At 40.2% G+C, this 26,178-nt stretch overlaps 1 protein-coding gene across 3 annotated transcripts in view; it reads right to left on the bottom strand.

Moving 5' to 3' along the window:
- Nucleotides 1-19,108, bottom strand: part of PPP2R2B (protein phosphatase 2 regulatory subunit Bbeta) — a 435,701-nt gene extending 416,593 nt beyond the window's left edge. Inside the window, exons 1-2 of one of the 3 annotated variants that reach the window (XM_070517246.1) lie at nt 18,888-19,108; nt 18,690-18,767 (exon numbers count right to left, since the gene is read on the bottom strand). In XM_070517246.1, coding sequence (XP_070373347.1) covers nt 18,690-18,767; nt 18,888-18,897 — 88 coding nt within the window. In that variant the 5' untranslated portion in view covers nt 18,898-19,108. The remainder of the gene's footprint in view (nt 1-18,689; nt 18,768-18,887) is intronic. The other 2 variants (XM_070517250.1, XM_070517249.1) reach the window with 2 other exon arrangements.
- Between the last annotated feature and the right edge of the window lie 7,070 nt (nt 19,109-26,178).

The raw sequence follows: 26,178 nt of genomic DNA, 5'->3' as shown, positions 1-26,178 counted from the left end.
ATTTTATTTATTTATTTATTTATTTGAGGTAACTTTTAACATTATATAAATTTCATGTGTGCATCATTATATTTTGGCTTCTATATAGATTGCATCATATTTACCACCAAAAGTCTAGTTTCTATCTGTCACTGTGTCCCTTTACCCCTTTTACTCTCCACCCACCTCCCTTCCCCTCTGGTAACCACCAATCTGCTCTCTGTACCTATGTCTTTGTTTTTTATTTATTTTTATCTCCCACATATGAGCGAAATCATATTGTATTTGTCTTTCTCCATCTGACTCACTTGGCCTAGCATAATACTATAAAGTTTCATCCATGTTGTCACAAATGGCAAGATTTCATCTTTTTTATAGCTGGGTACTATTCCATTGTGTGTGTGTATATATATATATATATATATATATATATATATATATATATACACACATATATATATCACATCTTCTTTATCCATTCCTCTATCAATGGCATGTAGGTTGTTTCCAAGTCTTGGCTATTGTGAATAACGCTGCAACGAATATAGGAGTGCACATATCTTTTCGAATTAGTGTTTTCGTGTCCTTTAGATAAATACCCATAAGTGGAATAGCTGCATGATATAGTAGTTCTATTTTTTGATGAATCTCCATACTATTTTCTATAGTAGCTATACCGATTTACATTCCCAAAAGCACTGTACAAGGGTTGTCTTTTCTCCACACCCTCCAACACTTCTTATCTCTTATCTTTTAACAATAGCCATAGAATGAATATTCTTAGAGTCTCCTGTCTTTTTGGTCTTTGCTGATCGGAAGGCTGGTGTTCGTTCATTCATGCAAGCATTTATTTAATAAATACTTGTTTAGTACCCCTATATGCCAGATACTGTGTTGGGCACCAGGGATGCTTATAGAACTTGTAGTTGTAGTAAGCAAGTAGTTGTAGTAGACACATTAGATACAGCCCTGCCTTCATGGTGATTATGGTCTAGCAGAGAAGACATACAAAGAGTATGAAAATTATAGTGCATCTGGCAAGTGCTATGAGAGATAACATTCAGGACCTCCTAGAAGAGCCACCAAGCTTGGAGTTCAGGGTTAGGGAAGGCTTATAGGAAAAGTGAAACCAAAGCTGAGACCTGAATGATGAGTAGGGGTTTGCCAGGCAAAGAGAGGGTGAGCAATATTTCTGGCAAAGGGGAGAGCATGTGTGAAGTGCTGGAGGTGAGGGACTATGGTGTGACAGGGAATACCAGGGAGCGCAGAGTACATGAAGGCAAACAGTGAGTGAGGCCAGGAGTATTCCAAGAACAATGAAGCCCTTTGAAGGTTTTAGGGATGCAAGTGATGTATGCGCACTAGAAATACTACTGTAGGTGCAGTGTGAAGAACAGACTGGAGGGGGTCAAGACGAGAAGGAGGATGGAGAAAACCAAGGAGGCTGCTTCAGCATCCATAAAAGAGAAGATGGCATCTAAACTAGGACAGTGGCAATGGGGTTGAAGAGGGGACAAGGGATGCAAGATATCTGAGATATTGAGGGAGGAAGAATGCCAGGACTTAGAACAGATGAGCCTGTGCGTTGAGGGAAGTTAGGAAGGCAGAATCAGGAATGACTCTAAGCTGTTTGGGTGGGCTTTTGGAGGAAGTAACTGGAGTTGACTAAGGCCACTGCTACTAGTAACAAAAAATGAAAGAATGTTAATGGGGTTTCTTCTGAGTGCGGGTCTCTGAACCAACTGCTAACAGGTATTATCACACTTAAGACTTACAACATCCTTATGGTATAGGATCTATTATTCTCAGTATGTCAAGGTTCAGAATAACTTACTCAAGGGCACACAACTAGTAATAACAGCCAAGATTCAAACCCAGCTTCCTGACTCCACAGCCTGCTCTCTGAACCACCACGTATAAGCATTCTTAGTTCACTTCAGTATTTACCTTCTTGGTTTAAATCATAGGTCTTCTGGTTACTAACAATAGCTTTGGAGGAATCATTGAATCATTTAAGATCTTTGAATCTCAATTTCTTCAGCCAAAACCCAGGTATTAGAATACCTCCTTCACAGAGCTGGTATGATGATTAAATTAGTCCTAATACTAATAATGAGATAGCAAGCATTTATTGAATGCTGACAATATTCCATGCTGTGTTGTAAATACTTTATAAATATTAGCTAACTTCATCCTCGCAAGGGCAGTTGAAGTAACTTCAATTATTATCCTTATGTTATAGATGAGGAAACTGAGGCACAGATAGATTAAATGCCATACTCAGAGTTCACAGCTGGAATGCAAACCTAGGTGCACATTTCTGGAACCCCTGCTCCTCTGTGTCATGTGTCTCTACTAAGAAGTGAGATCTTAGAAAGTACCTGACAGACCAAGAGCCCAACACCTGGAATGTTGTATGTGCCTGGTGCTGGCTACAATTTTTATCCAATGCCAAGTTTATCTAATTTTCAGTAAGTGTGGGGGACTGTATCAGCCAAACAGAATCAACATGGCCCTTGTCCTAATGTCTTCGTTGGACTTCTGGAAAGCCATTCTAGTCATGATTTTTTCCCATTGTCAAGTCTCACTCGTCCATGAGAAGTCGGGTTTACATGTCAGTGGTTTATATGGCATGCTTCAAAGAAGGCCAAGGGACCCGGACTTCATCTGGAGCCAAACACAGAGCGCTGAGCTGCACTACTGATGGGATTAACCTGGGTGTCGGCCAAAAGACCGCAGAGGGACTTCTGCCTTCCTTCCATCTTTGGCATCTATTTGTAGGCAAGAAGCAAGTATTTCAGCATCTAGGTGAAAGAAAACAACTGGCTGATAAAATGGAATAGAAAAATCTATCTAACAGATATTTGGTGGCCAGAGGTCAGGGACCACTGGTTCACGGTGGTTTTTAACTGGAAAGGATATCAGAGAGCTAATCTAACCCCATCATGTCACAGGGACACCTGAGTGGTGGAGACGTTCATTGGTAATGACATTAAGTGGAAGAATAAACTTGCAGCTTTGCTCGTGTCCCTTTTCCTTTCTGCTCCCCAGGCCCTACATCTATAAAATGGAGAGATTAGAAATGAACTTCCGGTTTCTTTCAAACTCCAATATGCTATGAACCTACATGTTCGAATCTCACAGTTACCTATGTGCTCACTAACATCATGTGGAGAAACAATACTTTGATTAGGAGTAAGGAGTGTTTATTAATCGTTCATGTTTGTTGATGATATAGAGGCAATTAGCCATCTATAATTTTCTTTCAACTGCTTTGACATTATCTTGGTAGGACCTGAGCCTAGAATCTTCTATAGATATTTACTGTTCTTCCCAAAGATGAGGCATGTCTTCGCACCTAGGTACAAGTAATCCTTTTAGTCAACACATGGGTCTGATGGACATTTTAAACTCATTTTGAAACAAGTTTATCAAACTTATCAAATATTAAACATTAAAAATAAATAATGATCTGGGTGGCAGGATGACAGGTTATTTTTATTTTTTTGCGATCTGTGCTTTCATCAGCATAACAGCTAACACTTAATTAGCATTTACTCTGTGTCACGTTCCCTGCTTTATGTGAATTATTTGATTAAATGCTCTCGACAAGCCTATGAAGGAGAAACTATTATTTGCCCCATTTTACAGAGGAGGGGAGTAAAGTTAAATGAAAAGAAGGTATGTCATCTGTTCAAAGTGACCCAGAAAGTACTGTGGGATTCAAACCCAGACGGTTCATGCTCTTAACTGTGTCAGGTGAGATCTTCCCAAAGCCCTCGGGTTTCTACCGGGGTCACAAAGAGTATCACTTTCTGTGAAAAGAAATGTAAGTATTTAAAAAGTAGTACTTGGGTTTTTAAAATTTTTTTGAATGAAGCTGGTGAATTATTTTTTCAGTTTTAGTTTCATGAACCAGTTTAAGTTGCTATTAAATGACAGTATTTTTAAAAGGCAGCTTACCTTCAGCAAGCTAAAAATTACTTACTAAAACAAGTCCCTCTCAGGTGCGTCTGAGGAGACGCTGCACTTTCCCTGAACCGCAGACTAACAAAGAGCAAGAAGGGAAATTCTGAAGCAAGTGTGAATGGTAAGTGGTAGAAAATTACCATCAGTTTTCCTCGGAAAATAGGTACTTAATATTAATATTTGGAAATCCTCACTGCTTGAATATTGTTTGTCTACACCTGTCAGCACTGAAATTGCCTGGTGCACTCGATGAACGGGGTAGAGGAAGAAGCACACACTGAGAAATGACTTGTGCCTTAATTTGGGGAAAGATTGCTTTAAATCATAATCAGAAGAATCACTCCTGAAACAACAGGTAATAATGATTCTTAAAAACCAGCTGACAGGGGATGGCCTGGCAGTGTAGCAATTGAGTTCATGCGCTCAGCTTCCAGGGCCTGGGGTTTGCCAGTTCGGATCCCAGGCGTGGACCTACACACCGCTTATCAAGCCATGCTGTGGTAGGTGTCCCACATATAAAATAAAGGAACATGGGCACGGATGTTAGCTCAGGGCCAATCTTCCTCAAAAAAGAAAAACAAATCAAAAAAATCAGCTGACAAAATTTTGAAAATACCATACGTAGTAAAGAGTAAAATAAAAAAAAAGAGATCCTACATTCCTCAAACTAAAAACTGAAAGGACACTGTCAGTTCTATAGGCTCCCGAATTTAAGTGATCTCAACAACGCCTTGAAGATCAATCTCTGGACACTATCTAAAATGAAAATTTTACAAGTTTCTATTGTGGTCCTAGGCAAAGATCCCACAGTGAGCTCCAGACCACAGCCAGTACTTTACTATGAGAGGTAAGGTATGAAGACCTCTAGGTTGGAAGCAAAAACAAAACAAACAACAAAAACGTCAGAGTTTAAAGATGAGGTTTACTTTTCACAGTACAATCCTAGGAAGGCTATGTTACTCAAGTTCCCACTGAGATGTAATGTCCTAGGCTTTTAAGTGTCAAATTACCAGTTTTCCATTCTACATTAGTTCTAAAACATCAGGGTATTCCCATGCATAAAATCCTCAAATCGCTTTCCATTGTACCCAGAATGAAACACAAATTACTCACTGTTGTTTGCAAGGCCTCACGTGAACCTGCCTCTGCTGCCCTCTGCAACCTCATCACAGACTCTTTCCCCCACTCACCACTTCAGTCATCCTGGCCTTCCTTCTGGTCATGCCAAGATTGCTTCTGCCTCAGGGCCTTTGTACTCACTGTTCCCTGTGTCTAAACACTATTCCCACGAGTCTCTTGACCCTAGCATCTACTCACTATTTGGATATTAACTCAAATGTCACCTCTTTAGAAAATCCTCCACAAAACAACTGTCTAAAGTAGTACAGGCACCCCTTAGAGATGGTGCAGGTTCAGTTCCAGACCGCCACAATAAAGCAAGTCACATGAATTGTTTGGTTTCCCAGTGCGATAAAAGTTATGTTTACACTATATGGTAATGTATGAAGTGTGCAACAGCATTATATCTAAAAAAAACAAGTACATACCTTAATTAAAAAATACTTTATTGCTTAAAAATGCTTACCATCATCTGAGGCTTCAGCGAGTCATAATCTTTTTGCTGGTGGAAGGTCAGGCCTCAATGTTGATGGCTGCTGCTCATCAGGGTGGTGGTGGCTGAAGCTTACAACGGCTGTAGCAATTTCATTAAATAAGACCACAATGAAGTTTGCTGCATCGGTTGACTCTTCCTTTCATGAACAATTTCTCTGTAGCATGTGATGCTGTTTGATGGCATTTTACCCACAGTAGAACTTCTTTCAAAATTGGAGTCAATCCTCTCAAACCCTGCCACTGCCTTATCAACTAAGTTTATGGAATATTCTAAATCCTTTGTTTTCACTTCACCAATCTTCACAGCATCTTCATCAGGAGTAGATTCCATCTCAAGAAACCACTTTGTCTGCTCATCCATAAGCAGCAACTCCTCATCCACTAAATTGTATCACGAGAGTGCCACAATTCAGTCACATCTTCAGGCTCCACTTCTAATTCTAGTTCTCTTGCTGTCACCATCACATCTGCAGTTACTTCCCACACTGAAGTCTTGATCCCCTCAGTCATCCATGAGGGTTGGAATCAAATTCTTTCAAACTCCTGCTGATGTTGGTATTTTGACCTCTTCCCATGAATCATGAATGTTCATAATGGAATCTAGAATGGTGAATCCTTTCCAGAAAGTTTTCAACTTACTTTGCCCAGATCCATCAGAGGAATCACTATCTATGGCAGCTATAGCCTTACGAAATGTATTTCTTAAATAATAAGACTTAAAAGTTGTAACTACTCCTTGATCCATGGGCTGCAGAATGGATGCCGTGTTAGCAGCATGAAAACAACATTAACCTCACTGCACATCTCCATCAGAGCTCTTGGGTGACCAGGCGCATTGTCAATGAGCAGTAATATTTTGAAAGGAATCTTTTATTCTGAGCAGCAGGTCTCAACAGTGGGCTTAAAATATTTGGTAAACCATGTGGTAAATAGATGTGCTGTCATCCAGGCTTTGTTGTTCCATTTATAGAGCACAGGCACAGTAGTTTTAACATAATTTTTAAGGGCCCTAGGATTTTCAGAATGGTAAATGAGCCTTGGTTTCAACTTAGAGTCACCAGCTGCACTAGCTCCTACCAAGAGAGTCAGCCTGTCCTTTGAAGCTTTGAAGCCAGACGGTGACTTCTCTCTAGCTATAAAGTCCTAGATGGCATCTTCTTCCAATATAAGACTGTTTCATCTACATTGAACATCTGTTGTTCAGTGTAGCCCTTCATTAATGATCTCAGCTAGACCTTCTGGGTAGCCTGCTGCAGCTTCTGCATCAGCACCTGCTGCTTCACCTGCACTTTTCTGTTATGGAGATGGCTTCTCTCCTTAAACCTCATGAACCAACCTCTGCTTGCTTCAAACTTTTCTTCTGCAGCTTCCTGACTTCTCTCAGTCTTCAAAGAATTGAAGAGAGTTAGGGCATTGTTCTGGATTAAGCTTTGGCTTAAGGCAATGTTGTGGCTGGTTTGATCTTCTATCTAGACTACTAAAACTTTCTCCATATCTCCATAAGGCTGTTTCACTCTTTTCTCATTCCTGTGTTCACTGGAGTAGCACATTTAATTTCCTTCAAGAACTTTTCCTTTGCATTTACAACTTGGCTAACAGTTTGGCACAAGAGGCCTAGCTTTCAGACTGTCTTGGCTTTTGACATGCCTTCTTCACCTTAGTGAAGACAGTAAGACACTAGCTTTTAGTGAGATACGTGACTCTTACTTGAACACCTACAGGCCATTGTAAGGCTATTAACTGGTCTAATTTCAATATTGTTGTGTCTCAGGGAATAGGGAGTCCTGAGGAGAGGCAGAGAGACTGGGAATGGCTGGTTGGTGGAACAGTCAGAACGCACAGCATTTATCCATAAAGTTCACTGTCTTATATGGGCGGGGTTCATGGCGCTCCAAAACAATTACAATAGTAACATCAAAGATCACGGCTCACGGATCCCCATAACAAATACAACAATAATAAAAAAAAGTTTGAAATACTGTGAAAATTACCAAATGTGATACAGAGACACAAAGTGAGTAAATGCCATTGGAAAAATGGCACCAATAGACTTGTTCGACACAGGGTTGCCAAAAACCTTGAATTTGTAAAAAAACTGCAAAATCTGTGAAGTGCAATAAAACAAAGCACCATAAAATGAGGCACGCCCATGCCCCCGTCCCCTCCCCTCACTCAGCCACTGCCACATTACTACATTTTATATATTTCATAGTGTATGTCACCATCTGAAATCACCTTGTGTCTTTGTAAGTTTTCTTTTTTTATTGTCCATCTCACCTTCTAGAATGTGAACTCCATAACACTAGAGACCTTGGCTATTTCAAGGGCTGCTGTTTCCAACACCTAGTACCCAATACATATTTACTGAATAAATGGATGAATGAAATTCAATATTCTTACCCCTAACCATACTATTATAAAGGTAGCTACACTCTTTTTTTTTTTTTTAAAAAAAGCTCTACCTAATAAATTAAAAATAAACATGCTGAAGAAAAAGGCATGACACTTACCTGAGACCTTGAGCACAGAACTGAGAACCACCCCTCAGTGCCCACGTGCTTAATTATTTATTCTCAGCTTTTAAATTTCGTTAAAAAATTACATAGGCAAAAAGTGGGATGATGCTAAATCTGCTTAATTAGTAACATGAAAAGAAAACAAAAGGTAAGTCATCTCACACACCCCAACCCCCAGCTTCAGGGAACCCCCAGCTTCAGTCCAGGGAAGCGTGGCCGTCGGACTTGTCTGAGCCAAATGTTCTACAAAGAACAAGCCAATGAACCTCTCTACCCTTTGCTCAGAGGGGGCTACGGAATAGGTTAATCCACACCTGCCTCTTCTTCCTGTAGTTGACTTGACTGTTGCTGGACTCCCCGTTCCTTGCTGCAGAGGCCAGATATTTTTGTGTGTCCTTCCCTCAGAGATGCTACATCAAGCTCAGATGCAAACCTAACTTGTGTAAACCATCTAGTCTAATCCCACTCTCCTCATCAATGTTGGTTTAGAGGTGGCCATATGACTCAGACTGGGGCCAAGGGGATACCTAAAGAAATTTGCTGGGGAAAACAGATTTCTTGTTTTTGTTTTTGTTTTTAAAAGCCCAATATCCTTTCACTGGATATTGTTGTGTCTGAGTGTAATGCCCAGAATGGTTGTGGTTGTTTTGGGACAAAGCTGACATCCCAAGGACAGCAAAGTAGGAGGACAGAGAGAATCTGAGTCCTCCATGCTGTTCTCCAGCCAGGAAATTAATCAGCTCCGGGGGCTCCCTGCCCCAGGAGTTATTATGTGAACAACCGGGTTGTTGCAATAACCACCTAAGTGGGCTCTTTGCTTCTGACCTTGGCTCCTTACCATTTATTATTGACCTGCTGCTAAAAAGAGCGTTTTACAACTAGTGGCTCTCTACCTCATTCAGGCAGAAGTCCAGGTCTTCATAATGGTCTCAAAGCCCCTGCTTGCGTCTACCAGCCATCATTTCTCTGTCTCCATCTCTCACAACTTCTCCCTCTGCTCACTCAACTTCAGCCATACTAGTCGCATGTCTAGACCTTGAACATACCAGATAAGCTCTTGCCTCAGGACATTTGCACTACCTGTTACCTCTCTGGAACTCTCCTCCCCAGATAGCTACATGACTTGATCTCTTGCCTTCTTCATATCATTGCTCAAATGTCATTTTTTTTTTTGCATGAAGTCTTGGTCATCCTATTTAAAAGAGAATACCCACACCCCTGCACCCCCTATTGCTTTACTTTCCTCTATGGCATTTACAACCTTATTTTTTGATATTTTACTAATTTATTTTTATCTATCGTATATCTCCTCCACTGATGAATCTCTAACGCCTATAAGCCTGGTATACAGTAGCTACTTAGCAGATATTTGCAGAACCAAGGAAGGGATAGTAATTCTTTTACTGTTCTAGAATTTTGAGATGAATTTTCTGTTGCAGCTGAAAGCATCGTGAGCGATAGATTTCCCTTGAGCTGCCTTGTGACCTGTGCCCTTCTTTTTCAAGACAGTCAACTACGTTTTAAATTAGTAGTTAGTGCTTCTAGAACAGAGGACTCCCCACCCCAAAGCCATCAATCCATATTGTATAGTAGAAGACGAGCAGTAGAAAAATCTCCGGTATGGGATTCAAAAGTTTGCTTTCCAGTCTCTCTGAGACCTTGGGCAATTTAAAATTTATCTCTATCTGCCTTAATCTCCTCATTTCAATGAGGAATAGTCTACCTTCTATCTGTAACATCCATACTATCTCTTTTATATCTGTAATGTGGAATTATAAAACCTAGTCTAGTTATCTGCCATGGACGTTATAAGAAATAAATGACCCATATGTGTTAAAAGCAGGAAAGAACTATGTATATTTGTAAGGGATTGTTTTGAATGAGTTATTTTATTCTCCTGAAAACATTCATTGTTGTTATATTAATGGTAATAATGATTTTTGGTTTGTTGACATTTATTACTTACTGAAGGCTATATTTATTCAATAAATATTCACTGAGCCCCGACCAGGTGCCAGGCTCCTTTCCAACACCACCCTCTCACCGTGGTTAAGAACATGCACTCTGAGATCAGACAGGTGTGTGACTGGGGTAAGTTGTTAAACTTCCTGGCCCTCAATTTCCTCCTTTGTAAAATGTGGTTAAGTTGCTTCATATCTTCTCATTGTGGCAAAGATGAAACGAGGTAATATACTGAAAGTTATTATTACAGAATCCGGCCCAGTGAAGTCTGATTAAATAGAATTATCATTATTATTACTCTACCGTGGCCAGCTATGGTATCGTGCTTTCAGAGATCTTATCAACAAAGCCTGTCAACATCATCTCAAGACAGACCAGGGAAGATGAGTAATCTGCCTAAAAGAATAGTTAACCCTAAATAAAACTTGGTCTCTGTGCCTAAAAAGGCTGGCTAATTTCTATTCCTTCTTTAGGTCTCCTATTGGCTGCCAGTTACACTAGCGAGGCTTCCCTGCTCCTTCTGCCACCCCACTGTGAGAGGGTTGGGTAGCTTACTCTGTTTCTAGCACTTTCCACACCCACACTGGATTGCAATTGACAACCACTTGTTGATATCCCTCAAGAGGATATAAACTGCTTAAGCGGAGAGCAACAGTATCTTGTTCACCCAGCTCAGTGCCTGGCACATAGTGGGTGCTCCATAGCTATTTGCTGACTAAACACATTTAATGAGATTAGTGTTAGGGCAGGGGTGAAATGAATGCCATGGAGCTTTTGCTCTTTCTTGGCTTGGCAACATTTAATTACCTAATGCTTACAAAGAGAACAGGATGTTTGACCGCAGTGCTTTGCACAGAATCTGCTTCCCTTCCCCCACAGAGCCTTGCAAGCTTCCTGGGAGTCCACCTCTCACCAGGTTGCCTTCAGAGTACAGCAAGCCCGCAGCTGTCTCGCATCAAGACAGCCTCCATCACAGCGGAGAAAAATGCTTTCATCTCGTGGCAACTTGTTCATAATCAGACCAACTTTGCTTCCAGCAGATTGGAGCCCCGTACAAAGTACAGTTGCTTGGGAAATCCCTTTGTAGACTCTCTGATGCAGAGGGGAGCTTCTGGGCTTCCTTTTGACACACAGAGGAGAGGCTTTCACTCTCCTTAGTGCCTGCGGCGGAGAGCTGGGCTGTACAGTAACCTTGTATTTATTGGCGTTCTGGTTTCCTTTAAAAGCACTCAAAATATGCTCAGATGTTCTCTCTGCTCTGCTCTCGCCATAGCCCTCTGATGTAAGGAAAGAGAAAATAGAGTTTCTCAGTGTGTTTCTTGGATCAACCTGTGTTAGAATGATTTGGGATGCCTGTGAAATTTGTAAACTCTTTGACTGCATCCCAGACTTTCTGATGCAGAATCTCCAGGGGTAGGACAAGGAATATGCATTTTAACGCCCTCCTCAAGGGATCCCATGCGCTATAAAGTTTGGAAATCTTTCAGTAAGCTGCCCAAGGTCACTAACTGGGTAGCTGGACCCAGTTTAAAGTTAGGGGATAACCTGACTGATTAATAACTCTATATTGGTGGCCTGAGGTTGTGGATCCAAAAAGCTTCTGTCCAAGTATTCTAATCTCCTGGAAAAAAAAAAACTTCTGTCCAAAGACAAGAGCTCTTCTTCCTGAGATGGGAGTTCTCACCACAGCCACCACGGTAGCCCATATCAGGGGTGGAAAGAGTGAGGCAAACGAGGCTCATTTTATATTGTTTAGACTAAGATCTGTGGAGTGACGTTACAATCGCCCTTTGCCATTTATGTTGCATAAACATCTAAAAGGGTAATTTGTCAATCACTGACTTCTTTCTATAAAATTAGAAGGTCACAGTCTTTATGCTGCTTTGAGACAATCCAGTTAGTATTTTTCTGTTTTGATGACAGCAAAAAGTCATAATCACTGAAGGGAAGCTGAAAAATCATGCCTAATATTCCCAAGTTTCTCAGAAAAATCATTCCTACTATCTCTGAGTTTCTCAAGTATCAGTGCAAAGATCAGACACTCTTGCATACGTTTGAGGTGGAGGACTCTTTGCTAGAAAGTCACTCCCAATCAACAGCTTCTAGGTTAGGGTGCCTGGAATGCACCTCACATCGGCAGCTAAATTGATAGTTCACTAGAAAACCGACTCAATAGAACGCTTCATTCTTCCCTCTACATGAGTCATCTTTTTGGAGGGAGGGGAAGGAAGGAAAGTTACGCCCATGTAGCAAAACAGAATAAATATCACCGTTATTTCCCATGAATAAGATGAAATGACCTATATTGATGGACATTGAGCTGTAGAAGGAAACACCCTAGAATTGTAGTATCAGAAAGGAAATAGCTATATTCTACAGTCAGGAAAAAAACACCCCAGAAATATCAGATAATTCTGACTTCTTCCCATGTACTGAATCATACACCAAATCTGAAGATATTGCCTGACGCCCAGAGTGGGCAATTTCCAGCATGTAAAGTACTCCTATGATGACATAGTGTAAAACTCCATGAGATGAAATCATATATTATATGAATGTGCGTGCTAGGCAAATCGAATACAAGAATTGCATATGGTGAACCTTTCAATGAGTGTCTTCCAAGAACTAAACTAAGTGAACGATGCTTAGATGGCATCCTACTCACCAGCAAAATAGTGAAAGCTTCAGGCCATCGACAAGTTGTTTGTTGACTGCATGTTAACATGGTCTGTATGACATATGTGACCCCACCAAGTCCCACGGTTCTGAATCCCATGTACATGCTGCTGCCTCCCTCGTTTTTAGGTCCATCTCACACTCTCTCCATCAAGACCACACTCACATAGACAAATTCCTTCTTGGCATCTACATCTGAGTATCTTATAACCATTTCACACTCAATATGCTCAAAACGAAGCTTATGATTTTTCTCCCAGAAGGAGTTCAGGACATGTCACCCCAAAATATGCTGCTTTGATGTATTGATTATTTTAAGCTGAAGACATTTGAAAAACAGCAAATGTAGGGAGACGTTTTCTCTGAATCCCCTGTATTTACCAAAAGAGGGATCCTCCAAAAGGAATTCACTTGTCATCAATCCCCTCCCCGGGAGTTCCATCAACCAGGGAAGACTGACTCTTATCGCAGACAAACTTTGTCACCAACCAGCCGGTCTCCATCTGTTCTTCTAAGGCCTCATTCATCTTTCCTAAGACTCATTTACTGTCCTCTAAGAGGCCTACATCACTCCTCCCCTTTCCAACTAAGATGGTATAGCTCTCAAATCTCACCGCCTTTTTGAGTATTCACTTTTTTTTCCTGTCGTACCTCCACGCACATAATATTAAAACTTAACAAATTTGTGTACCTTTTCCCCTGTTGTTGGTTTATTTCATAGACCCAGCTAGTGAACCCAGGAGGGTAGGGGGGATGTCTTTCCTCCCCTACATCTCCAAATATGCTTCTTTTCCAGGTTTCCCAGTCTCAATGACTGGTACCCACAAATCACTCAGTTGCTCAAAGCCCAAACCCAGGAGCTATCTTAAGTCCCTACTTCACCTCTCCCCTAAAAGCCAGTCCATTACCTCCAAAATATGTCTGGAGCCTGTTCTCTTCTCATCATCAGCACCTTCTCTACTCTAATAAAGCCACATTGTCTCTCATCAGAACTCCAATAAGAACTTATTTTAACAAGATAAATTGAATATTTAAACTCCTTCCATGGCAAGGAGTCCCCCTATTCTCAGAATAAAACCCAGCCTCTTTAAGGTGACCTAAAAGGTCCCAGCTGATCTAGCCCTTTCCTACCTCTCAATCTCCTTTCAGAGCACACAGCTTGCTCTTGCCCAGCTGCAGCCACACTGGGCTCTTGTATGTGCTCTGAAAACATCACCTTTTCTGCTGGCACTGGGCCTGTACATGTGCTCGTTTTATTACTACCTGCAATGACCAAGGCATGGTTCTCTGACGCTGGCACATTCCCGTCCTTCAGGCCTTGGCTCAGGTGTCACCTCCTCAGAGAGGCCTTCCCTGATGCCCCACATTGAAGTGAGCTCCTCTAAGAACTGTCTCATGCCACCCTGTTAAAGTCTTTCTCAGTGTTCATCAAAACCTCGAATGAGCTATTTTCTACCTTTTTTATTGGCTGAGTCTCTCATTATAAAATAAATTTTTTACTAGTACATGATATGTCTTACTCACCTGGCACAGTGCCTGGAACAAAGCAGACATTTATAAATATCTATTGAATATATGAGTGAATGAATTAATGAATTTGAGTGACATTTCTACTTTACCAATAAATTAATTTCATTGCCATTGTCTGAAAGGAGCTGACATCACTTCCATTTGGTCTGTATGGCACAACAATAACTTTTTCAGTCCCCAGCAATATCACTTGGCATCATATGGCACAGGATGTTGAGGATCATTTACTCTCATTCAAGCACCTCACAACCTGAGTCCCGCCTACCTTTCGAGTTTAGTCTTTCACTTTGCTTCTGCAGGTACTCTACGCCCAACAAAATGGAATTCTTCCTCTTTCTGAGCCTACAAACCTCAGGACGTTTGTACATGCTATTCGCACCATTTCAACTTCCTTCCTTTTCATATCTCATAATTTCTGCTTCCTGAAATCCTCTGAGAACTTGAGCAATCAGAGAAGTATCAATTACATAAATATATCAAATCAACATGTTGGACACCTTAAATTCCACAATGTTATATGTCAATTATACATCAATTTAAAAAAAGAAGTGTCAATTAACGGATACTGTAAATCCAATTTTTAAATCGGAGAGTTTGGAAAATGGGCACTGTTACATACTGATAGTGGATATGTAAGTCATTAGTGCCTCTAAAGGGCTATTGATACTTTACATTTTAAAAAATCTTAAAATATACCTCCATAATCTAAGCCAAGGAATTTCATTTTTAAGAATGTATTGCAGTGATATAATCATAACAACTAATCATAATTATTGAACATTTTCTATGTGCTATGTTGTTTAAAATATCTGTCCAAATACATTCTTACAGCAATTCTTCAAGGTAGATTTTATTATCCCAATTTTATATATCGGGAAATGAAATTATGAATAATTTGAGGTAACTTGCTCTGTACGAAAAAGTAGGGAGGCAAAATTTTGAATCAGGTGTTTTATCGTAAAACATATGCTCTTATAATCACTCTACCCCATAGGTTTTCCTGGATAAACGCAGAGTAGCTATTAGAGAATGTTCATAACAGTGTTGTTATACACTTGAAAATTTGCATAAATAAATTAGGGCATACCTACTGTTCATAAAATGAAAGGTGATCACTATACATTGCTAAGTGAAAACATCTATTTACAAAATAGGATTTCCATTGTGATTTCATTTTGGTAAAAAAAAAATTGTATTGATTTTGTTCATTATAAACTAACCAGTCCCTTTTGCAGTATCTGTCACGTGGCACTTATTTGCTGGCTAAACTGATTGATGAATATACACATAGTCAAGAGGTTAGAAAGATAGACCACATACTTTTACCAGTGTAGATGTGTGGGTTGTGGGATTATGAATGAAATTTATTGTGCGATCTTTTTTTTAGTTATATTTCAAATTTTCTACACTGAGACCATACTGTTTTAGTAATCAGAAAAGGAAAAGAATAAATGTTATATTTTTAAAAATCTCTTAAGTTCTATTTTAAATGTTTTCTTCCCATTAAGTCTATCTTTGTCCCCATAAATAGATGAGATTTCTACCTCTTTTTTACTCAAAGCACTTTAGTTTTTAATCAAAACACTTTGTTTTTAGCTCACTTTGTCTTATATTTCTTGACATAATGCCTCATTCTTATGTACCAATTCCTGTCTCCCTTTAAACGGTGTATTTCTGAGAACTCGAACTATATTTTATTGATCTCTATAACCCTTTCACTCTCTGGGGCAGTGCCTTGGATCTGATAAGCACTCACTAAATGTTTATTGTTGGACTCAGTGTCATCCATCTAATAGCCTACTGAATAATTTGGAATGTGAAAAATTCCAGCCTACTAGCTGATACCCAAGATACACAGTTAATTAAATGAGCCGTAACAATGCCATGCTGAGCCTTATTGGAGCCTGAAGCCAAGGAAACAGTTAAGTCAGTAATACCGAGCCTGTCTTTATTTAACATTTTGATATTTCATTCATTGTGGGTTCTTTGCATTAATTTTGGTTTTTTAAAAAATATTGCATTAAAATATTTATTTTTGTCACTTTACCTGGTCTCACTCTTGCCTTTATAATACAATAAGAGCAGGTAATGCAATTTGAGCATCTTATAACAGTCTAGATGCCAGATATACATATATGAGTATATATATAATTTTGTTCACCTCACCCTTACAGCCATCCTAACAGATATCTATATCATTATCTCCATTTTGCATAAAACGAAACTTAAGCACAGAGACGGTAAGTGACTTGGCCATGGTCACCAGCTGGGAAGTGGTAGAAATATAATGGAAAAGTCATTAGCAGGAACAAGTGAGATGGAAGAGAAAGTTGAAAGTTGAATAATTTTTATTGATTTTGATCAGTACAGAAAACCAACTTGGATAGAGCAGGCCAATTAAAAAAAAGGAACCTGATTTTTAAGAACCTTGATTTTTATCAAGTGAGAGTCATTCATTAATTCACTCAACAAATATTCAAGTGTCATTGAGGCAGTATTAGTGAAGTTAAATGACATCAAAGATATGTTGGCCAGGGAACCTAGATGCCAGTGGCTGTGTGCTAGTGTCCAACATGGCAAAGAACTTAGTCTTCTGTTACTTTAGCTTCAATATTCTCATAGGTAAAGTGGAAATACATATACCTACCTCTCATAAGGTTTTGTGAGGATTAAATTAGAAGGAAAGTCTATTACAATGATATTCATAATAATAGCTTGCAAATATTGAGAACCTACACAGCGCCAAGCACTGTGATAAATGTCATACCTACATTATCTTATTAACTTGTCTTAAGCACTTACTAAAGAGTACTCACCACATAGGAAGTCCTCAGTTGATAAGAGCTATACTTGGAGTGGACACTAAGAATCCTTGTAGTCAGTAGGGAGCCGGTCACAAAGAGAAGATTTAAGTCCAGAGTCTGAGAATAATGCATGACCTTAAACAAGTCATCTAGCCTGGCGGTCCCCAAAGCCAGTCCACTCCATCAGAATCTTCTGGGCATCATCCTGGTCCTCAAACCTCTAATTTGTAACTCTTGGGGATCTGGAGTCTATTGTTTAAAAAGCACAAGTGATTTTGAATCATGGCTAAGATTTAAAACAACTGATTAACTTGAGCTTCAGTTTTCTTAAGATTCCTGAGGTTAGGGAGTAAGTTATTTTTTTTCCCTTCCCTTTTTTATCTCTAATGCCTAGGACAGTGCTGCCAGATAGATGACACTCGACAACACTGCTGATTAGATGGGTAGAAAACGGGCCTAATAAAGCCTGCTCTGTCTACTTCACAGGGGGTCCATGGGGATCATTGGTAAAGCTCCATTGACAGTGCATCTGAAAAATAGAAGATGCTGTACAAAAGTGTAATTTTATACATTCAGTCATTAATTTATTTTAGTGTGATTTTGCCCACTCTTTGAACATAAATCATTTGGTTTTGGGGTATCCACCACTATACTGAGTTTCTAAAAATGAATTACTGCAAGGTTTTAGATAACATACCTCCTCCGAGTTACTCAAAGTAATTTTTACTCAAATTATTTTTACTCAGTTAGAATGCTGTGGAATGATCCAAAAGTTCACATGCATTTATGCACGTTAGTTTCCATATAGAAGGCCAGCGCTGTCAATGGTTCACTTCCTCACTCACTAAAATTGGTTTTAGATCTGTGGTGTCCACAGCACTCTATGCCCACCACCAATGCGGTGCAATCTGTTCCAGGCAACCCTTACTGCATTCCGCTAGAACAGCTAAATGTTGATTTAAAACACCCAGAAGCGCTATTCTAGTTCCTTCCAATTGCCTATCATTCAGTTATTTTGAAATGCAGACATCCTTTGGGAGACTCATAGAGGTCTCCAAGCTCAGGCTTATAAGAAAAGAAAATGAAGAGAATTGAAAAAAAAAAAGTTCTTCAGGAGAGGAAAAGGAATGCATTATGCCAGGTAAAGGGCCTTGGAATACGAAAATCTCCTGAGAGCCAGAAAGGCAATCATATGCTGATATTGGGACTCAATGTGCCCATGGTTTATGTGAGTAGACTTGAATGCCTCGTTCTGCCTGTGTGCTTCATGTGTGGTAGCAAGCGATCAACAAAGAATGGAAGGAAGAAATTAATGTCTGACCGTCTTGAAGTGTTGGGACTCAGAATTCTACAGAGCTGACAGACAATCCTGAAACAAGACTTGCCTCGTTTAGCCTCTCTTCAAACCTGTCTCACCGAAAGTTCATTTCAGCGCTGCCTTATTGGTGGGAATAAAGCAAGCTTCAACAGAAAAAAAGGGTAGAAAGAAATTATTAAATCCATTTCCAGCTCAGAATGCTATTCTGGGATGTGCGGAGACTTACATTGATGGAGGCAAAGATGAACGAACGATTTCAGATCTGGAACCAGCACAAACCCCCAAGAAAGCAAGGAAAAGGGTGTGGGGAGCTTTCCCTACCTTCTGTCGCTCCAATCTCGATAGTGCCTTTCACTTGGCTGAAGCACCATAGTGTGTCCTGGGCGAGGGCCCCAATTCCTGAAAGAAACACAAAGAGACACTTCAGGTTAGGTAAGAGCTCCCAGTTGTTCTTAAAAGGCCAATAAGAAGAGAAATACATAATGTAATCTGTGCATTTCTAAAAGGAGATTTGCACACCAGGTATCATCTTGTCGGAGAGGAGACTGATGAGTCCCAGGAGAATGGTCGGTCGGCAAGAGCCACGTCCTGCTGTGAATCACTGCTCTGTCTCCTCCATCTGACCATGCCAGGACCAGTCTGAGCTGGAGTAATTGGAGTTCGTCCCTTCTCAGCCCCTGGCAGCGTCCTAGAGCAGCTACAGCAGGCCTGCAGTCACACCCTTGTGACTGCCCCTTTTCATAGGAATACTAATGCTTTCGATTGTTTTCCCTCTCTGGTGGTGGGGAGGAGAAGGAGGCAGTTCGTTAGAGAGCAAAGAGGAAAAGAAAGGCAACATTTTTTTTAACTGGATTCGCAGCTTGCATGGCTGAATGGCCAGTAAGGGGTCTGATACTCAGAGAACTTCCATCTCTCTTGTTCACTTCTTGACTGCTTGCCAAAGTCAGAGCTGACTGGAGAGTAGAGGAAAGCAAAAAAAGGTTGGAGATGCAGGGGGGTGAGGGGGGGGGGTGGCTAAGACAGGGTTGGGGAGTCAGTTCTGACAAATGTGGCCTATTTTGTTCCATGGAGATCTCTGTTTCAAATTCGAATTGGACCTTTGGCGGGGTTAAGTTTTGTGGCTTATTATTATGTCTGGTTCCTACAGATACATGTATCTAACACTAATATATATACTAACACATTTATAATCTATGTATTCAAGTCAAAGAGGTCCTTTTCAGAACATTTCTGGATAGCAGTGGGACCAGTTTTCTTCTCAACATCAGGGATGTTCCTTTCAATTTTACTAGGTTTTAAAATTTAAGGGAATATTGCACAGTCAAATTTTAGGAGAGGGTATGAATTTAAGAATGATTATATTAGCAGAAGAAAAATCAAATATGAAAACCAAATTGACCCTTTAAAAGCACATACAGGGGGCCAGCCTGGTGGCATAGTGGTTTGGTTCGTGTGCTCCTCTTCGGCGGCCCAGGTTTCACCCAGTTCAGATCCTGAGCACAGACCTGTGCACTGCTCATCAAGCCATGCTGTGGCAGGCATCCCACGTATAAAATGGAGGAAGATGGGCACAGATGTTAACTCAGGGCCGATCTCCCTCAGGAAAAAGAGGAAGATTGACAACGGATGTTAGCTCAGGGCTAATCTTCCTCACCAAAAAAACCAACAACAGCACACACAGAACTGAGTAGCCATCTTCACTGTCAGTGACAGACCTTTCCTGAACTCCTATATGGAAACCTTCACTCACTCAGGCCATGGAGAGTCGAGTGGTTCCTCAGAGGCTCTCTCATTATTGTAGACAGCACATTTGATGGAAGCAGCATGGGCCATCACGAAGAGCACACACTCTGCAGTCAGATGGGGTTTGTAGTTTGGCTCTGACCTGGGACAAGTTCCTAAACATGAACAGACTACGTTTTCTCATTTAAAAATGGCAACAATAATAATAGTACCCACTTTTCAGAGTTGTGGATATTGAATGGGCTTAGCACAGTCAAGCAACTTAATAAAGGATATTATTATTATTATTGGCAAGGATTCTAAAATTTTCAATAGTAAAAAAGAAGAACATTAGCTGAGAAATTTTCAGTTAGTTGCTATGAGGCCGGAATTGTGCTAAGCAGTTTCCATGGCTATTTCATTATCACACAAATGTATGGGGAGGATACTATTATAACCCTATTTTATAGATGAAGAAACTGAGACTCAGGAAGTCTTGATTACTCATCTGAGGTCATATCTAGGACATGGCAGCACTGGGCTTTCCACCCAGGCTGTCTGAATCCCAAATTCCTAGTGTGTCAAGGTCAGCCTGCCCCTGGAATCCCGATGTGCCTGGTGTGCAGAGGTCAGCCTGCCCATGGAATCTCGATGTTCCTGGTGTGCAGAAGTCAGCCTGCCCACTAACATAAGGGCCCTTAGGCCCAGACAGGCTGCACAGCTTGAACTAGAGTCTCATTTGGAAGGTTGAGCAGTAATACAGTTTCAGATGTCAATTATTAAAGTACCTATGTCTCCACTAAGACACAGGGCTAAAACTTCCCAATAAAATGAACATCTGGGAGGGAAGAAGGAAGGCACTTTGCAGCATTTATTAGTGCTCAGAAAGAGCACACCCACAGTCCTGTTGTTGATCCTCCCTGTACTTCTGGCTCTGGCTTTAGATTTCAGCATCAGTCATCTTTGATAAGTTCTGACTCGTCCTTGCGAGTTGTCACTGGCCCTCTCTAAACTGCCAATTCTGCTGTTGAATCTGGGACTGCATCTGTCTCTCAGGGAACATCAGCTACAGACAAGGTTCTTCCTGATTTTTGTCCTGGCACAGTTCCTATATCACTAGTTATGACTCTGGGTATAGACTCTGTACTTATTACCACAAAACATATACTTTAAAGTAAGTAGATATATTCCACTCTGAAATACACGTACACACACCTAGGCAGATTTAAATGTGGACCTTTGTATAGGTATTCATACTGCTTCAGGGAATTTTAGCTTTGGAAGGAATCTTGTTTATTTTTAAATCAACTTATTTTACACTTGAAAAGAGTAAGTCACAGAGGATTACCGACTTGCTGAGAGTCACAGAGCAAGGGATCATGCAACTAATTCAATGTCAGGGACATTTCCAACCATCAGCTGTAGATATGGTTCCCCGGGCCCATGAGCTCCCTTGACTAGTATGAGAGGTCAAGGCAGCCAAAGTTATTGTCAGTTTTCTTGTCCAGGGCAATCTTTGATTGGACCCAATTTCTGTCTTCCAGCAAGATCATTGCCAAATGATGACGTTAGTGATATAATGAGATTTTGGATCATGCAGTCTCTATCCTAAAAGAGAGAACACCAGCTGAAAACACAAATATTTTGATGAATTAGGATGTAAATGAGAAAAGCTGGCCAGGTGTAAGATCCTCCGGAGCTGACACTTAACTTGAGTGGGTGATCAGCTCAGACATGGTGGGGATGGTGGACCCTGGAGGACTCAGGCCTTATCCAAAGAGGAGGAGCTTCTCAGCTCCAGCTGAGGACCACCATGGAGGACTTCAGCCCAATGTTATCAGATTAGCTCATTTTTTTTTCAGAAGAAACCAGAAATCTGAATTTTTATGTGAAAATTTCAAATTTTTAAATGTTGTCAATCAATTCAAATTAGAACACTGTATGGTTCACACAACATAGGGCAAACTCACCACCTCTGCAGGCTGAAGATGGTCTTTGTGCCATCAATTCGCAAACTTCTGGCTAGAACATTTGAGCTGAAAAACACCTTCAGTAATACCTCATCCATCCCTACCACTGGACAGAGCAGGAAGCGAGGCCCCAAGAGGGGAGAGAACTCACAGCACAGTAAAGTTCCTTTAGCGTCAGACCTAGGACTCCAAGGTGACAATTCCAGTTCTTATACCAGATTTCCTTTTCTACCAGGCTGCTTCTCATGGTGACTGTTTGGTGAGATGTCTGTCTAGATTTAACGAATGCTCTTTAGGGAAGTGTATTTGATTGCTGAAGTAGATGACTGGGAGAATTAAATTGACATAGGTGAGAAAGGAAAATTTGTTTCTCTTAAATTACTGATCTTGAGTGTTTCCCTAAACCCCTGTGACAAATGACACTCCACTTGCATGGAAATGATGTCAATAAGCAACATTCTCCACCAGAGGCTGATGCAGATCCAGTGGCTAAACATCCCATAAGATGCTCGTTTCTCTCTCCCCAAAACTATGGCTCAGGAAAGTCCTGAGCCTGACCTACTGAAAGGCTGGGAGGGCAGCCCACAGCTGATATACACCTGTCTTCTTTCTAGGATCACATAATAGCCAATTTCTGAATCTGGTCAGCCCTTGGAGAGCATTTGGTCCAATCGTCTCATTTAGAAGCAGAGGACACTGAGGCCCAGAGTGGGCACGGCCACACAGTGAGTTAACAGCAGAGTTGGAGCCAGATCCCAGAGCTCTGATGCCCAGCACAGGCTCTTCTCCTTGCACTGCTCCGGCAGGGCCCCTCAGAGTTGAGGCCAGCCTTTGTGCTGCCTCTTCTGTGCCAATTCAGCTGAGTGAATACAATGAACAGAGGGTGTGACATGCAGCAAATAAAGCCCCGTATTGATTGGGAGGCCACTGTGAAGAGTTATTTTCATGGGCTTGGCGTCAGCAGTGTGCTTCTCTCTGCAGAGAGAGACAGAGAAAGAGAGAGAGAAAGAAAGAGAGAGAGAGAGAGAGAGAGGTAATCCTTGCCCAGAGAAATTTTCTCTGAGAAGAATTTATTTTGAAATTGGCTATGATATAGGCTGTAGATGTGTATTCAATTCATAGAAAGACGCTACAATTGTGTAATCTACACTGAGTGTGTAATTATGAGGATACCATGATAACTTAAGGCAGGCCCTCAGTGTGAATGGATATCTTGCTAACACACCAGCCACGACTTGGTGTAAAAAGCTTCCTATCTAGAATGCCAGATCTTAAAGAGGAGATATTCAGCTGCTTTACATGCAGTTAAAAATTAGGGGACTCCAGACTTAACAAGAGACAGTCTTTTGTTTTTTACTCGCTGCCTCAACATCTTGTATATCACTCGATTTAGCAGTTGACACTGTGTTTGGTAAAAACAGGTTACTTCTATGTCCCCAACTTGCCAGTGAGCTTGTGAAGAATAGGAATGAACAGTGAAGATAAACGTCAGATTTTTAAATCAAACTTTTCCTTTTCACTGGATTGAATTAACCATTAGAGATATTATAGTGAAACCATCATTGGATCGATTTTGCTGGGTTTACTTCACTGGATGATTTCAATGGATAATCAAGCAAATCGTTAATCGGCTAAACTGACTGTCACAACAGTCCATCTGATGGACGAAAGTGGCTACATTTGACTGATTATTAAGAAGGAGAATCAATAGGGACCCACGATGATTTGATACATGAGTGAGGAGGGGCAGAGGTGAAGAAACCATGGGCTGTCGGTGAGACAGTGGAGCCGCTCATTCTTTACTGTTCTCTTGACCCTACACCTAAGAATTTATTTGCTGAACAAAGGAAAGAAGCTTTTATATTCTCAAATAAGTAATAATTCTGCAACGTGCCTCACTGGAAACCTCCCTCTATTTTACAAATCAAAGGAAATGGAGGTGCTTAACATCCTCAAGAAGATTGATGTAAACATTTGTGAGTGAGATACTGAGAAAAGGAGAAAGTTACTATTTCGTCCCCAGTGTATCCTAGCATGCCATTTTGGAGAATGATTAAAAAGTAGCATAGATCAAAGCATTAGATTTTGCTCATCTTCTCTCTCTGTATACAATTAGCATTTTGTAATAGTTTTCTAATGTTTATTGTAAGGTTTTAACAAATGGTTATTGTAGTCCTTTCTACTCTCTTTTAAAAAAGCTTTTGGAGGTATACTTGACATATAATATACTGAACATATTTAAAGTATACAGTTTAAGTTTTGCCGTGCATATACCTTAAAACCATCACTCCAATCAATATAATAAACTTAGCCAGTATCTTCAAAAGATTCCTCCCGCCTCTTTGTAGTCTTCCTTTCCAGCTCTTGTTGCACACACTTCTCCCCACCCCAATCCCAGGCACCTCTCATCTGCTTTCTGTTACGAGTCATTAGTTTGTATTTTCTATAATTTTATGTAAATACAACCCTATGGTATGTACTCTTTTCTCCCTGACTTCCTTCACTCAGCATAGTTATTTTGAGATTAATCCATGTCTTTGTGTATATCAACAATTCATTCCTTTTTATTGCTGACTAGTATTCCATTATGTGGATATACCATAGTTTATCCATTTACCTGGATTTGGGTCGTTTCCAATTTTTGGCTATTAGAAATATAGTTGCTAGAAGTGTTCACGTACAAGTGTTTGTATACGCTGTTATTTCTCTTGGGTAAATACCTAGGAGTAGAATGGTTGGATATTATGGTAAGGGTATTTTCAACATTTTACAAAATGGCAATCTGTTTTCTGCAGTGATTGTATCACCAACATGTATGACAGTTCTGGTTCTTCCACATCCTCACCAACATTCCTATTGCCAGACCTTTTAATTTTAGCCACTCTACTGGGAAAGTAGTGGTACCTTACAGTGTTTTTTTTTATGTTTTTTTTTGGTGGGGGGGTGAAGAAGACTGTCCCTGAGCTAACATCTGTGCCAATCTTCCTCTATTTTGTATGTGGGACGTTACCACAACATGGCTTGATGAGTGGTGTGCAGGTCTGTGCCCGAGATCCAAACAAGCAAATCCAGGGCCACCAAGTGGAGAGCGTGAACTTAACCACTGTGCCACCAGGCCGGCCCCGTCTTATTATGTTTTAAATGTGCATTTCCCTAAATAAGTATCTTTTCCAGTGCTTGTTTACTATCTATATGCCTTCTTTTTCTTGGCTTGTTCTTCCTCTTGGCTAAAACCTCCTGTAAACATTTTAACAAAAGCAGTGAAATTAGATATGCTGTCCTGTTCCTGATCTTAGGGGGAAAACTTTCAGTTTTTCACCATTAAGTATGATGTTAACTGTAGATTTTTCATAGATGGGTTTATCTGTTGACCAGGTTAATGAAGTTCCACTCTATTTCTAATTTGCTGACAGTTTTTATCAGGAATCCTTGTTGGATTCTGTCAAACAGGTTTTCTGCATCTATTGAGGTGATCTTATGTTTTTTAAAATGTTATTTATGTGGTGAATTAAACTAATTAATCATTGACTGTTAAAGCAATCTTGCATTTGGTCATTGTGTATTATCTTTCCATATATTGTTACACTTGAATTGCTAACATTTTGTTTATAATTTTGCATTTATACTCATGAGAGAAATTGGTACCTGGGAATGCTGACCTCATAGAATGAGTTGGCAATCATTCACTCATCAATTTTCTGGAAGAGTTTGTGATAACCGTTACTATTTCTTTCTTAAATATGTGGTAAAATTCACCAGTAAGCCATCTGTGCTTGATGTTTTCTGTGTTTGATTTTTGATTATAAATTCAATTACTTTGACAGACATAGTGTTGATCAGATTATCTATTTTTTTCTCGAGTGGCTTTTGCAATTTGTGTCCTTTCAGGGAATTTTCTATTTCATCTCTATTGTCAAATTTATTGGTATAATGTTGTTCATAATATTCTCTTATTATTCATTTAATATCTGAAGAATCTGTAGATATGTATCTCTTTTATTCCTGATGTTGGTATTTTGTGTCTTCTGTCCTTTTTTTTCTCATTATCTGGCTAGATCTTCCCAAAGAACAAGATTTTGGTCTCATTGATTTTCTCTATTTTTTTTTTTTCTATTTCA

This window comes from Equus asinus, chromosome 9, assembly GCF_041296235.1.
Source record: "Equus asinus isolate D_3611 breed Donkey chromosome 9, EquAss-T2T_v2, whole genome shotgun sequence".
Lineage (NCBI taxonomy): Eukaryota > Metazoa > Chordata > Mammalia > Perissodactyla > Equidae > Equus > Equus asinus.
This window is presented reverse-complemented; position numbering and strand designations above follow the sequence as displayed.